Genomic DNA, 13,982 nt, shown 5'->3' with positions numbered 1-13,982 from the left:
GAACTGATGCATGGCACCATGTAATTCACAAGGGGGCAGCAACTGATAGCTACAAATAGCCTCAATTCTGATGTAATTGAAAATGAGGAAATACCTTCATCTCTACTCTGAGACTGACATGATTTTTCCTAAGAGACTCTGGTTTAATTATTGGGTTGGGCTTCTCTCTGAAACATTTGAAAGAGAAAAACAGAAGAAACAAAAACATAAATTAGCTTTACCCTTGTTGTTGCAGGCGATCCATTTAACATTTTCAGCAAACGTCATCTCGCGCCCAATGAGATACGTGAACACTCGAACCTGCGGAAACGAGTAAGAACCGTCTAAGCGGCAGAAAACACCCCACATTCAGTACTCTAAACACCTGAGTCAAAATAAACTTCCCACCCGACGTTCTGGAAAGTTAAACTCTTCGAAAACATCCTTGAAGTCCTCCATGGCGCCGTCTGTTATCAGCATGATGGCCTGGTTGCACAGGCTGCCCTGCCCCAGTGAAGCAGCCTAAACACATTCATTCACAAAGGTAACTGGAAATAACTGCACCATTTCACAACAAATTGTGCTTTTTTTTTTTTTTTTGCAAAGAATAGAGACCAACCTCGTTAAGGACCTTAAAAGACTCCTTCATTGCTTTTTTTACTTTGCCCTCTCCTTTGACTTGAAGCTCATCCACCAAAAGCTTGAAGTGCTGTAATGTCAGATAAAATATATAGTCATAAAACATCACTTCTTCATTGCTATTTTTATTTTGGCAAATGCAGGTAAACTGACTCATGTGTCTTAGGAGGTAGAAAACATGAGGGACTGTGCAGCCAAGGGCTTATGCCTGGTTCCCTGGCACACTGACCAATAAAAGCAAAGTTACTACAGCCCTAGGAGGTAATCAGGATTAATTAACACATGCACACAAGCTATTGCATGCACAGCGAGTAGTGGCTTCTGTGGTTGGACTTTACAGAAAATGTAGGTTAAAGATAAACTATTGTCACTCTTTTGGTACATTTGCAGAAATATGTCTATTTTGTTAAAATCCCCCCCCCCCCCCCCCAAAAAAAAAAAAAAAAAAAAAAAAAAAAAAAAAAAGAGAAATGTCTAAACTTTTTAAAATTTTATTTTGCTAAAAGGGGAAAAGGGGGAGAAAGAAATTTGGGAGAAATCTGCAACATGCAGTGTCTCACAATAGTATGCATATTCCTTGACCTTCCCCACATTTTGTTCCTTTGCAAGCACAAAACTTAAAGTGTTTTGTTGGCATTTTTAACAAGTTAGCAAGTCAGAATAAGTTGGATGGAGCCAGTTCTAGAAGTCAACCGTTTGGAGGCTGCAAAAGACTTCAGACTCGATCTGAGGTTCACTTTCCAGCAGGAAAACTATTCTAAACACACAGCAGGATGGTTCATATGAAAATATATTCATGTGGTCGAATGGCCTAGTCAAAGAATAGATCTAAATCCAATCAAGACTGCGGCGTGCCTTGAAAATTGATGCTCACAAAGTGCAAAATAGGTGTCTGACCTTCAGCTATTTTGCAAAAAAAAGTTCCAGTTTCTAGTTGTGTGAAGCTGCTAGACGCTGCAGCAGAATGTTTTGACAAAACTTTGAATCAGGAATGATTATAATAAATTACAAACGCAGGCAATACTTTTCACTTTCTACTTTGAGAAAAAATAATTGTTTAACATGACAAATCATTTTACTTTAGCTTCACAGTTGCACACCATTCTAAAATCCTTCATACATTGAACTTTATGGTGGTAGCATAAATTTTTCAAAATTTCAATGAGCGCGAATGCTGTATCTAACTCATAAAATCAAGCACTCACATTTGTATATGGTAGCTCGGAAAAGCTCATCATGAACTCCTACTTCATAAAATGGGTTTTGGAAAGACATGACTGCCGAGCGTTCTCTAATAAGGACGGACAAATGTGCCAGCCAACATCTGTCCATTCTCCTGCAGCCCATCTCTGCGCATTCAGCCAATCAAATCCCACCCTCACACGCCACATGACACGCTTATAAAACTGTCAGCGGCCAGCGACCTCACCTGATCCGCAACAATGTGGACGGGAGTGAAAGTAGGGCATGCATCCAGCAAACAGACACGCACATGCTACGGCGGAGCAGACTGAGCAGGTGTTGGGATATCAAAGCATGAGAACGGATGAGCAGGAGGAGAAAAAAGATGAGTGCAGCAGTAAAGCACTGAGATATTAGTGGTACTGCTTGTATTTACTTTAAAAATAAAATAAAAGATGTGGCTTAAAGTAAAAGTAGTCTACTAAAAAAGAGAATGTGTATGCCCCATTTTACAATAAAATAAGCAGAAATGGTATTTATAAGACGAATAAAAACAAAGATATTAAAGACATAACTGGCTGGCAAAAAATGGACAAGTGAATAATACGTTTTGGATTTTCATTGTGTTTGGGGTAATAAAGGGTCTTACAGTGAATGCTACAATTACAGCACGTTCTTACATAAAGGATTTAATTATTCTTCATCTACCCATACATACTAATATTTAACAGGCGTGTAATTTAAAACGTTTAGATGTGGCACAATAGAAAAAGCATGGAATCCAAGCTGCAATCATAGCGCAGAGAAACGTAGAAATGTTTCCAATAGTTTTCCAATTTACTGAGATGCAGCTGAATTACACTGACCTACCAGCGAGAAGCAGCATAAAATGCCCCCAAGACCTTGACCCTAAACTTAACCTGTGATGTTTTACTATCATGTGAATCTCTGTCATCAGAGGATTAACAGGATTGGGTCAGCAGAAGCTAATTGTATTAATTAGCTGTAAAGCCAGTATGCGTCTGGCTTTTTTTTTTTTGTGTGTGTGTGGGCGCGCGTGTTACCTCTCTGTTATCCAGATCAGCTTGTACCAGCATGCCCTTGAAACAGGGTTCCACGTAACGAACATAGTCACTGTACTGGAGAGAAACCAACAAAATGAGAGAAATTAGGAAACATTTAGTAATATAGAAAAATAGGAATAAAAAAAAGTTAATATTTTCATATTCAATCAGATGAAAGTCTTGCAACCAATACCAGATTCACATTCCTTCGTGTTCTTATACTTACAGCTATGATGTTTACAAAGTCATTTTCTCCCAGAGTGTCTAGGATGGTATTAATTGTGTGCTTGGCTATCGTCAGTCTCAGCCCCTTCATGCTGCCGCTCACATCCACCACGATTATCACGTCTTTGGGAGACGTGGCGGCCTGTATGTACCTAAACAGACAGGTAAAGATCATGATGACGTTAACGAGGAAGTGCAGGAACGGAGCAAGGGTTATCCTTTTATTTGTTCCTCCAGTCTTCCGTTCCTTGCGTACCATCATCCCTTTATTGCCATCCCCTGACTTTCTAAGCCAATTACACGCAAACAAGATTTCCACTCTAGCAGATGTGATTGGAAGCAGTTGAGACCATTTAGCTTGGAGAGCTCCGCTTTCCAAAAAGAGTCTGTCTCTCCAAGAACGTCACAAAGTTCCTGGAACTTCAAAAGCTGTTCCATGAAACTTTCCAGGAAGGCAAAATGTTGCTCTGTTTGTGCAGCCTTACTCCTGGGAATGGAAGTCACAGAATTACATGTTTTACTTGATTACTTTTATGAAAAGAGGTCATTTTTCCTCATTAAAAGAACGCAATATTTGGTCAGATCATTCTTTTTTTTTTTTTTTTTAACAGAACATACATTTTAAAAATGAAGGCTTTCATACAATTTGTTCCTATTTTGTTGGCACCAAAGACTGGTGCCTGCCTGTGAAAGTGAGAGATGCTGCAAAAAAGAAATTAACTATGACAACAACGTAGAGGAGGCTGATGATCTCTGTCACAAAGTGTAGGAAGAATGTAGCTGAGATTTAAAGTGCTAAAACAAAAAGATTTAAAGTACTAAAAAAAGATTTTTAGTACTTTATTTTTAGTACATGTATGTTTTAAAAAGACGTCACTGTGTGACCGATGATGGAATGGTTGTAGCTTTACCAGTTTCTGTTTCGGCAGTCAAAGGTGACCACACCATTTTCATCTGGAATCCACTGGATTCCTGGGAATGTAAAAAGCAAAGCAAAAATAAATAAATAGAAAATAAAAAAACAGGTCTGAGAGTCAGTACACAGAAGAATTTAACAGTAACCATCTTTCCCACAAAGGTACTACTCCTGCCATATCTACTGCCACCATCCATTGAATTTTACATACAACATATCAAGTAAGTGCCCTGTTTGACTTGAGTAGTTTAACATGTTTCTGCTGCTCCACTTATTGCATTATCAGCACAGTAATGGGTGAAAATGCAGCAGGTAAATTTGCAGGATGCAAAAACATCCTCTCCATGTACCTGGGTAGAGCCTGAAGAAACCTGTGGCACTGCCAAAATATTGCCAAGTGAGAGTTGGATCCTTCTGGAAGTTATCAATAAAAATATCATTCAGAGCCTCGGACATGTAGACCCCGTTTAGAATATCAGGATCTGCAAAAAGAGACAGAAAACAAATTTGGATTTCGTAAGAGATTTACTGCATTTGTATGGAAATCCAGGCTTTCTGATTTTGTTACCTCGATTGTAAACATTTGTAGGAACTTGGATGTTACTCTGCTGTGTGCCAACAGGAAGTTTATTGAAATGTTCATTTTTCTCTAAGAGGAATTCTCCACCAAGTGGTATTGGATTGCCCTCCTCATCCACAGTGTTGATCAACAGGGAGTTAAAGTAGTCAAACTGGGGAAAAAGATCAAGAACAGATGCTTGTAAGGCAGGGCCAGCCTGGGGCATAAGAAAACTTTGTGACGAAGTCACTTTCTTATATCACAAGATAATTACGTGATACCAAAAAAAAAAAAGAAAACAAATACTGGATTTATTCGTGTTGCTTGTGCACCTTTTTCTGCCATACTTTTTCCTTCCACTCAACTTTCCATTAACATGCTTTAATACAATACTCTGAAAAGAGGTGTTAAAGATGCAGCAGTCCGTTAGGCTAACAGTCTCTGTGTTATGAATCTGTGAAGTATAAAAGCTAGGGTGGTCAGAAAATAGATGGATGGAAATTCTGCTTATTAAAAGCCTAATAAAAATAAAGATATAGGCATTCAAACTGCACTTCTGGGGGTAATAATATAATTTTACACAATTTAACACAGCTCTGGTAAATTGGGAGTGCTGAATATCACTAAAAATAAGCCAACAAGATAAAATGATATACAGCTCGTCTGGATAAATGGTTGAACCCAAACACATTCTTACTTACCTCTAGCGTTTCGTTGTACTCATGTCCCAGATCAGCATCTTCTGCTGCTTCTGCTAATCTCTGCAGCAAAACACAACTTCTTAATAGCACTCAAAACTACAATCATGTTACTGAAGCACTTGTGATAGATAAAGCAACAATTACAGATGATGGATCAAACAAGCAGCAGACTCTCTGCATTAAACATATCGTCTGTTCACTTCTCTCTAGCAGGTCGTCATTACCTTCACTGATTTCATCTTTCTTCCCAGCATTTCCTCCATTTCCTCCGCAAACTTCTTTACCAGCTCTTCACCGTTCACCTCCTCCATCTTCACCACGCCCTCCACATCCTTGTATTTCTTCAAAACAAATTTTGACCCATTTGCTCAAGTCCATGTTGTGTATATTTAAACATTTGCAGTTAAAAAGTTAGACTAAGCATCAACAAGCTACGTTTGGGTTTCCACCTACTAAGTCTGCACCTTGCAGGATTTCACCTAATTGCAAAAGTGACTCAACTATATGCTCACATTAATAAATTGAGCGTCGGTAAAATGGTCATCAGTGCCGACGGCTTTAATTCCTGTGGCTCCTGAATACGCGGTGGGGACAGATTCGGAGTTTGCAATTGGCTTTGTGGAGAAACCCGGCTGGTTTGGGATCAAATTTGTTAAGCAGCTTTCCAAATCTACTTTAGCTAGCAGCTTAGTGTCTTTATGTAAATCATGAAGCCAGACAGAATCTTATTCTGTACCATCACAGGCGAAATAAAAACACGTCAGATCTCGTATTCTGGATAAAAACCATTAATCACGCCACTTTGTTGCTGCTAAGAAAGATTCCTAAACTCTATAAAAACTAGGACAGCTTGCTAAAATCATACCCAAATCATAGCTCCACCTGATATGAATGTGCATGAGTTAATTTTTTTGACAGTTAAATATATTTTCTAAGCCTTTTAGGGATAATTGCTAAAAATTAATGAATCTAGCGATGACTGAATATATTTTCCAAAACTTTCACATTACGCTCCGATTTCATGCCTTGGGAATGGGAGTAGCAGCACTAATAGATTCTTTGAAATATCAAAAATTATAACCTCTCTTTAATCAAACAATTCAATTTAAAACTTACTGAATGTATAGATTTTTTTTTTACTTTCACAGAAACAGTTTTTTAATTTTCCCCTACCTTGGAGCAGGAAAGCAGATATTAACAAGAGAAAGGATTATAAACGAAGGATTATGAAGAGCTCTTTGCAGCCTACAGCAAATAAAAACAAAGCTGTGGCTGCTGAACAGAAATCAAAATGTTCTTTCATGATCTTGCAACTGAAAAACATTTAGTAGCTTAGCCAGGCTACACAAGCAAGAGCAAAACGCTCTGCAGCTAGAAAGCCATTGATTAGACACAGGTAGGCGATAAATGGCTTCATGTTGCGAAGATTAAACTAATGCACTGGATGTTTTTTTACACACCGGTGGCCGAAAACAAAGATAAGCTTCTGAAATATGAGAAAGCGACACGGTCTGCGTAAACACAGCCAATAACGGTAGAGTCACTGCACAAATTTGTGTGAAAACAAAGGATTTGCATATCCAAATGGGAAAGTTAATGTCCTGAACGAATGCATGCCTTGGATATATTTCAGCATCCAAAATCTGTTGGGAGAGATTTTATTTTACAACACATTTAGTAAAAGATCAAAAAGTTAATGAAAGGTATCAGAATAAAAACGCACAATACGAGTGCGGCAGATGGTGAATGGGCCTGCCAGGGACTCCAGAGGGTGGCATGCAGAGAAAAATTGCATGTACTAATTACTGAAAAACATATCCGAGTAGTATTTAGGTTAACCGTGTCACCAGATTGGTCTATGGTCATCGAGCAGATGTTGTATGGAAAATGTATGCCACTAAACTCAAAGGTAATGAATGGTTTCCCTTTCAAACCTGTCTTTGAATATTTGTTTTCTTCCTGCATAAAAAAAGCAGCAGCTGAGGTTAGATAAATTAATTTAAGATTTGTGTCAGCTAGAATGTAAAAAGCTCGATTAATTTCTTTGCTTCCTATATTCATCTGTGTAGATAAACTATAAATGTTCTTAATCCTTAACATGCAACTATCACTGTCTTCCACTCAGCAAAAGGTGTAAAATTCCCAAACTGCAGGGAATGTTTCCCAGTTGGCCTATGAAGCACTTTGGAAATATCTACTGACTGACATCTGCTTTGTTCAGAAATGGGTCAAGTTAGCTTTTACTGCGCAAACATTTGGGTTATCTTACCTTCTGCAAAAGTTTAGCTCCAGAGTATCTATTGGACAAAGCAGCAATCTCTTTTCCGAAGGACACGGCCCACTGCTGCACACTGAACACAGAAAAAGAAACACACCATTCACTGCTTTAAAGTTGTTATTATTGTCTGAACCGCTACCAAGTCAAACGAAAAAACAGCAAATATCTAATACTAAAAATCTATAGAATCAGTCAGTAAATTTTAATTCTAATTGATTGAATAAATCCAAATCTTGGAATATTGTTGTACAATGTACACCCACTAAACATGTATAATTTTTCTTTCACTGCAAAATAAACTAATATTCAAATAAAACGCATTGACATTTGCAGTTTTAAAAATGACAAATTGTAAAAATTAAAAATAAAAAGCTTAGATGTTACTAACACTGCAGCAAGGTGGCTCCCCAATGAGAGATTAAGTGAGCTTACTGAAGGTGACAGTGGAAGAGGACAGACATGGCTGCCAGGCCAAAGGGTTATTCTGTGCTCAATAGCATGCAGTAATTCTACAAATCCTCTATGTGAATGCAACTGAGATAAGGTCATAGCGTAGACAGGATGTGACAGATGGCTCAACCTATGGGGAGTCAGCCAGCTCTCTGGGACGTGGACAGCTTGCTCCCCTCAGTACTGAACACGCTCAGTATTTGCTGACAGATTCTTTACAAACTGTTTATTGTACAATAAGAGCTTTTGGGGAAGTTCAAAATAAGAAAAAAAACATCTTTACTTTCTGAGATTTTTAAAAATCGCAAGGAAGATTTTTTCTTTGTCGCTCAAGGGCACAACATCGATGACACGATTGCGTTGTGATGTTCTTTAAATCACAGTTTTGTGATGGGTAATGAGACTGTTTCATTAATATTTGGTCCAATTTAAAACCTGACCAAAACACAAGGATGTGGTAAGCCGAAAATAAAGATCATCATCTAAATAGATACTAAAACAGAAAATAAATTTGTGAACTCAAATGTTTTTATACTTATTCAGATTTGGATAGTGATAAAATTCCATACCTTTCCAAGTATGACTTTTACACATTAAAGTTTGTTGAATGTTTTATGTTTAATATTTCTTTTCAATATGGTTTTTTTCATCCTATCAAAATAAAATAAAAAATTGGAAGGACTTGTACGCATGATAGAGGCAATATCCATTTTTCTTTGTACTAAAACATCCTAACATTACTTTTCCAAAAAAAACATAAGGCCTTAATTGAATTTAAGGTAAAGCAGGATGATGCTGCAAATGATTTTGAAGAAAATGTGGCTCAAAGCAGGTCAGATTTTGAGAGAAAAGAAAATACTTAATAAATGCTAAAATCTGTTTACTGCAAAATTGTGATAAAAGTAAAAAAAATTAATAAACCCTGGAACAAAATGGAGAGCAAATGAACAAGAACAGGAGTAAATGTGAACAGAGTAGATTGGAAAGAGAATATAAGGATTAAAACGTATCCATTTTTCTCCTAATGGTAGCAGAATAGTGATGCTGCCACAGCGGCTAAACAGCTGACCCCTCCTGACGTGAAATGTAACGGTCATTTCTTTGTTCACTTTCAGTGAAGCAAGAGCCTCCAAATCTTCAGACGGCATAATAAATTTTGTGTCAAAGTGACCTGAGGTGACCTGAAAAACTGCTGCTTTAATTCTGGCCCAATGACACAATTTTCTAAAACATCAGCAGCCGCATCAGAGGGTTTCTCAATTATAAACGAGCGATTTAAAAAGAGAGGCAATTACTTCTTTCACAGATACATCGGCTTAAACATCAGTAAAGGATAAAACTAGGTAACAGGGTCAGATGCTTTTGCTAAATTTGGCAGACATCTAGTTTACAGTTGTAAAAATATATAAAATTAGAATAACTTAAGTTCTGTTATGGTCAGAAAAAAATAACCAGAATTTTACTGGAAACATCATTCTCCGTCTGTGGCAGCTGAAAGATTGTAGGATAATTTGGCAGGTCTTTGTATCCCACAGGTTAACAGATGGCCCATACAGTATGCTTAAGCCAAATTGGAAAAAACAATATTGAGTCATCCGTAATGGCAACGGCTTTAAGAACAACCATGCTGCTGGTGGATTTAAAAGCGCACACATGGAAACTACCCGATCAAATTGTTTTTTGACATTAAGTGGGAAACTTCATCACTGATTAGCAGATCAGCGTGTTTCGCTTTGAGGAGATTTTAAAAACTAATATTTCTTATGTGAACTTTTAAACAAATTAAGTTGATCTGAGAGGGGTTTAGAAAATCAAGACAAGTCATTGTTTTCTCCCTGGTCTGCCAGAGTTGTACTCATTGCAGCTGCACTCACGTTTCTGGTGGGATCTTCATCTGGCCGTCAACCACCAGGCACAGTGAGCCAGAGAGGATAATCCACATCAGCATCATCAGCCTCCTTCTGCGTGGCCCACTTCTGCCCGATGTAATGGCATTCCCAGCGCTTCCCAAGCCACAACAGCTCATCCATGCAGCTGTTGCAATCTGCATCGTTCCACCTATTGCTGCAGACTGGCCCAAGCAGAACAGAAATCATGGGGTTAGTGTTAAAGAATAAAAAATAAAAAAAAGGAATTTTTGTCATAGAGGGACTACATCCAGGTTTCCCCTTGGAAAAGAAAAGAAAAGCCGATTCATTAGCTTTGGTAGCTAGCCAAAGAAATAAAATGAAAATAAAAAAAGCTGTGCAAACAATTTTGGTTCTGGACACCGAGCTTTAAACCAAAACATAAGCAAAGTTCTTAAACATGTTACTTACACCCTTGGAAAATTGGTTTATTTTCAAGTGAAGAACTTTACTGCTACAAAATGACAGGTGGTTCTGTGAATTACCCAGCATGAAGTGGGCACACCTGGTTTCTTAACGAGAGGTGTCCTCGTTAATTAGCCTGCCACACTTCAGGCCAGTTCTGGTTTTCTCTTGTAATCTGAAATTTGTAAACTGAATTTTTACTGAGAACATAGACACAGCTCTTATATTCAATATAAAGGACTGGAAAGCCAGATAAAAGCGGCTGAAACAAGCTTACTCCATGCAGTGGAGTAAGCTTGTTTCTCCACCCTAATAAGGCGGAGGCTCAGTCTGATGTATAGGTTGAGAGGCTCTGCATCAGCAAACTAAAAGAGGTTTGTTGAAGTGAACCGTTCATCTAATCAGGATCTCTTTGGAGGTGTTCTGGGGAAGTCCCACTGAGAGGAAACCCTGACTAAGGTGGTGGGTCAACATGTTCTCTGTGGAGGTTTGGGATGGCCTGGTCTCCCCCCCTCAATGACCTGTAAAGCGTTTCCAGGGAAAAGGATGTCTGGGTTTCCCCTCCTGAACTCGTCGCCCCCAGCAACTCGATCTTGGGTAGGCAGAAACTAAAAGCATCTATGCACCTGCAAAAATGCCTGTTGTGGTCGTCTCCAGATCCACAGTGATATGTTGAGCTCTTTAACTAAACGCAAAGACTGAGTTCTTCCTGGTGGCAGTTTTAAGAACTCAAAAGCAGTCCATAATAATATGCAGATAAGCAGGGATGTGTAAAAACAAGTAATGCTGAAATGTAACGTTGCAGTAGCAGAGGATGGTACTCACTGTGTCATATTTTAAAGGTTTTAAGAGGCATGCTGATTAGAAGAGAAAGTTACTAGATGTTGAACAAAAAAAATAAAAGTCTGAATGGCTGGTTTGATGTCAGCTGAGCTGGGTATCCCCGCATATGAAGGAATGGGCAACGTTTTTATCCCGGATGTCAGACGTCACTTCTGTGCACAAGGGGTCCCATCTAAGTCCTGTCATTCTTCAACACCTCACTTTCCAGGGCTTTTTGATCTGATTTCTATTACTTCTATCCTCCACTTCTCTCTTCCATGCTTTTCCTCTCTTGAATCCAGGGGAAAAACAAAAACTGAAAAGAAAAAAAAAAAAAATACTAGATAAAAAAATTCAGTCCAGCTCAGTCATATTTTTTTTTTCTAATAAGAAAAGGGAGCATTTACATTTCCGGAAAGCAATGTGAGAATTTTACACCGCTCTTCCAGACAGCTTCACATGGTCCCCGGTTGAAAAGCAAAACTGCCCGAAACAAAGGAATTAACATGCAGAGAGCCGACAGATAGACTGATGAATGGATTGTAGGGACATCCTCTCTCTCCAGAGTATCTTTTCCTTCTCTCTTCCAGCACCACTTTATACCATAATCCAACCAGGATTAAACCCCTCCTCCCGCCATCCCTCTCACGGTCCACACACACTGACACAATATCGCTCCATTTTCTCTTCCAGCAGTGCTTTGTTCCCTGCTTTTCTTTCTGGCTGTCTTTCTTCGCCCTGTTTTCTCCTAATCTCTCTCACCCACTTTCTTCTCAGAAACATCGTTGACTATGTTAACTCAACTTTTCTTTTTTTTTTCGGTGACCAAGATTGCCAGTGGATGGAAAAACACAGTAAGAGGGGAAAATGTGAAGAACTAACAATGGTCGAAGAAGAACTAGTGTTGCACTTGGTAGGATAGGTTTTCTCATTGTATTTGCAGGTTGTTTTAGTGGGACAAGGGAAACTTTCTTTGCCGAGACGCAAACACACTGAGACACCTAGTGGACTCTCACTGTGGCACATGTGAACAAATCAGTTCTTTTAGTTTAGCATATTTAAACCTTTATACTAAGGTTAAAATACAGTGCATTTAAAGAGAAATAAGCGCAATGTGCATTATAACTTGTTTTTTTTTCTATAGCAGTTAGTGAACATATGTGATTTTATATTTTTATACAAGAAAAATATTTCACACATTTCTACCTCATTCAGTTTTTTCAGAATTGTTTGCTAAATCTATTATCATGTTTACTTCACATATAGCCTTACATTTGATCGCGTCTACAAAGTCAAACCTCAACAAATAAAACTTAAATCTTCCCATTTCACCTGTAAAACAGCTCAAGCATTTTGATGTGCTTGAGCTGAATGCTTAAGATACAATGATTGTTGTATTTTTTTTTTTTTCTTTTTACTTAAGCACACCCACAATGCACTTGAGCAAAGACCAATAAATGTGGATAATATGCACAGATTCAGCAAGCAGACTTAGTGAATTACACAAGCAGATCTGTTCATTTGGGTTTGGCTCAACAACAAATACAGTCAAACTAAGATCACAAACTCGGAAAACCAAGACAGTATTTAATATCTATAGGAACTATGTGGTATGGCATTTTTTTTGGTAAATAATCAAATGGTCTATGTGCATCAAAGTCTTCTAAATTCATGTAGATAAAATGTGACGCTTTCTTTTTTATACCCTTCAAATTACCATTTGTTTTGTCTCTCTCTCCATTTTAGGTGTGATCACATCTAGGTCTTACTTGCTAATTTGCCATGCATCCAATATTAGAATAAACACGTATTTAACAGCAGATTTGTTTTTTTAAATAGAGGTCTATATGATTATACAGGGGGACAAAAAAAGTATTACTCACCTCTATCACCGCAGAGCTGAACTGTTATTCCAACTTGTGTCCGTTCTGAGCAGCTCCACCGTTTGAGAATGATCTAAGAATAATAAAAAATGGATCTTAACAGTTCAAAGTTTTATGTACCACATTGTGCCTGCGGGACCCATCAGATGTCGGCCAACGTCGCCTGCAGAAAGCCTTTCCGTCTGAGAGTTCAGGAGTAAGGACAGTGGTGAGCCTGCCTCTTTGGACTAAACAAACACACACATAGTGTACACCAGAAGTCATTGATTAGTCTAGGCCAGAGCTAATAGTCAGCTTTTACGTTTCGCGCCATCAGCTAAACCAGCGATCTGAAATCCTTGTCTTCTTAGGGGAAAAGATTGCGCGCAACTCCTCAAAAAACAAGATTTACACGTTGAATTTGACAGATCTAGGTTTCCATCATTTCTTGATGCATGTGAACTGAAATGGGTTCGATTTGCTCAAAATAGAAGTTTTATATTAGAGAATCTGTAACTGTAAATCCTCATGCTGATGTCGACTGGGGAAAGGAAGCAGGAAGGAAAGGAGAAAAAGGGAGAGGCTGACGAAACCTTCAAGCAGAATGGGAACAGTCAGCCTCTGATCATTTCACATGTTGCTTACTTTTGTTTGGGTTTTCACCAACAATAGGGCCATTAGCAGCACTGAAGACACAAACAATTCATGCAAGCAACACACACAAAACAAAGACTTTCATTACAATTATAAGGACAAGTGTAGAGTCATTAATATGTTTAAACATATTAACACCGATTATTGGCATGAATGGTAATCACATTTTAGGACTTTATTGACCAAGTGAACCATTTTTTTCAGGGCGGGATGATGAAAAGGCACACAGCAAATTTTAAAAACAAGAACTGGATACACAAGTTGGAATTTGTTGTGCATTTTCTCTAAAAGATGCTTTTTTACGTCTTATAGTTACATTTTTAGCAGATATTATTAAAT

The 13,982-nt window shown here is 38.2% G+C and overlaps 1 protein-coding gene across 7 annotated transcripts in view; it reads right to left on the bottom strand.

Annotated features, from left to right (window-relative positions):
• Nucleotides 1-11,909, bottom strand: part of cacna2d4a (calcium channel, voltage-dependent, alpha 2/delta subunit 4a) — a 75,682-nt gene extending 63,773 nt beyond the window's left edge. For 2 of the 7 annotated variants that reach the window (XR_014086101.1, XR_014086103.1), the window contains exons 1-13: nucleotides 10,312-10,390; nucleotides 9,868-10,064; nucleotides 7,535-7,616; nucleotides 5,490-5,606; nucleotides 5,266-5,325; nucleotides 4,574-4,736; nucleotides 4,356-4,487; nucleotides 4,001-4,061; nucleotides 3,091-3,241; nucleotides 2,865-2,939; nucleotides 599-688; nucleotides 388-501; nucleotides 222-300 (exon numbers count right to left, since the gene is read on the bottom strand). Coding sequence is in view for 1 of the 7 variants with exons in the window: in XM_081604134.1 (XP_081460260.1) it covers nucleotides 222-300; nucleotides 388-501; nucleotides 599-688; nucleotides 2,865-2,939; nucleotides 3,091-3,241; nucleotides 4,001-4,061; nucleotides 4,356-4,487; nucleotides 4,574-4,736; nucleotides 5,266-5,325; nucleotides 5,490-5,606; nucleotides 7,535-7,616; nucleotides 9,868-10,064; nucleotides 10,312-10,392 (1,402 nt within the window). In the remaining 6 variants the exon portion in view is untranslated. Of the gene's footprint in view, nucleotides 1-221; nucleotides 301-387; nucleotides 502-598; nucleotides 689-2,864; nucleotides 2,940-3,090; nucleotides 3,242-4,000; nucleotides 4,062-4,355; nucleotides 4,488-4,573; nucleotides 4,737-5,265; nucleotides 5,326-5,489; nucleotides 5,607-7,534; nucleotides 7,617-9,867; nucleotides 10,065-10,311; nucleotides 10,511-11,130 lie in introns of those variants that run through there. The other 5 variants (XR_014086105.1, XR_014086106.1, XR_014086104.1 and 2 more) reach the window with 5 other exon arrangements.
• Nucleotides 11,910-13,982: the final 2,073 nt, after the last annotated feature.

The sequence above is a fragment of the Poecilia reticulata genome, chromosome 23 (genome assembly GCF_904066995.2).
Source record: "Poecilia reticulata chromosome 23, P_reticulata-male-v2, whole genome shotgun sequence".
Lineage (NCBI taxonomy): Eukaryota > Metazoa > Chordata > Actinopteri > Cyprinodontiformes > Poeciliidae > Poecilia > Poecilia reticulata.
The sequence above is the reverse complement of the archived record's forward strand: the minus strand, read 5'-3'. Positions and strand labels throughout refer to the sequence as shown.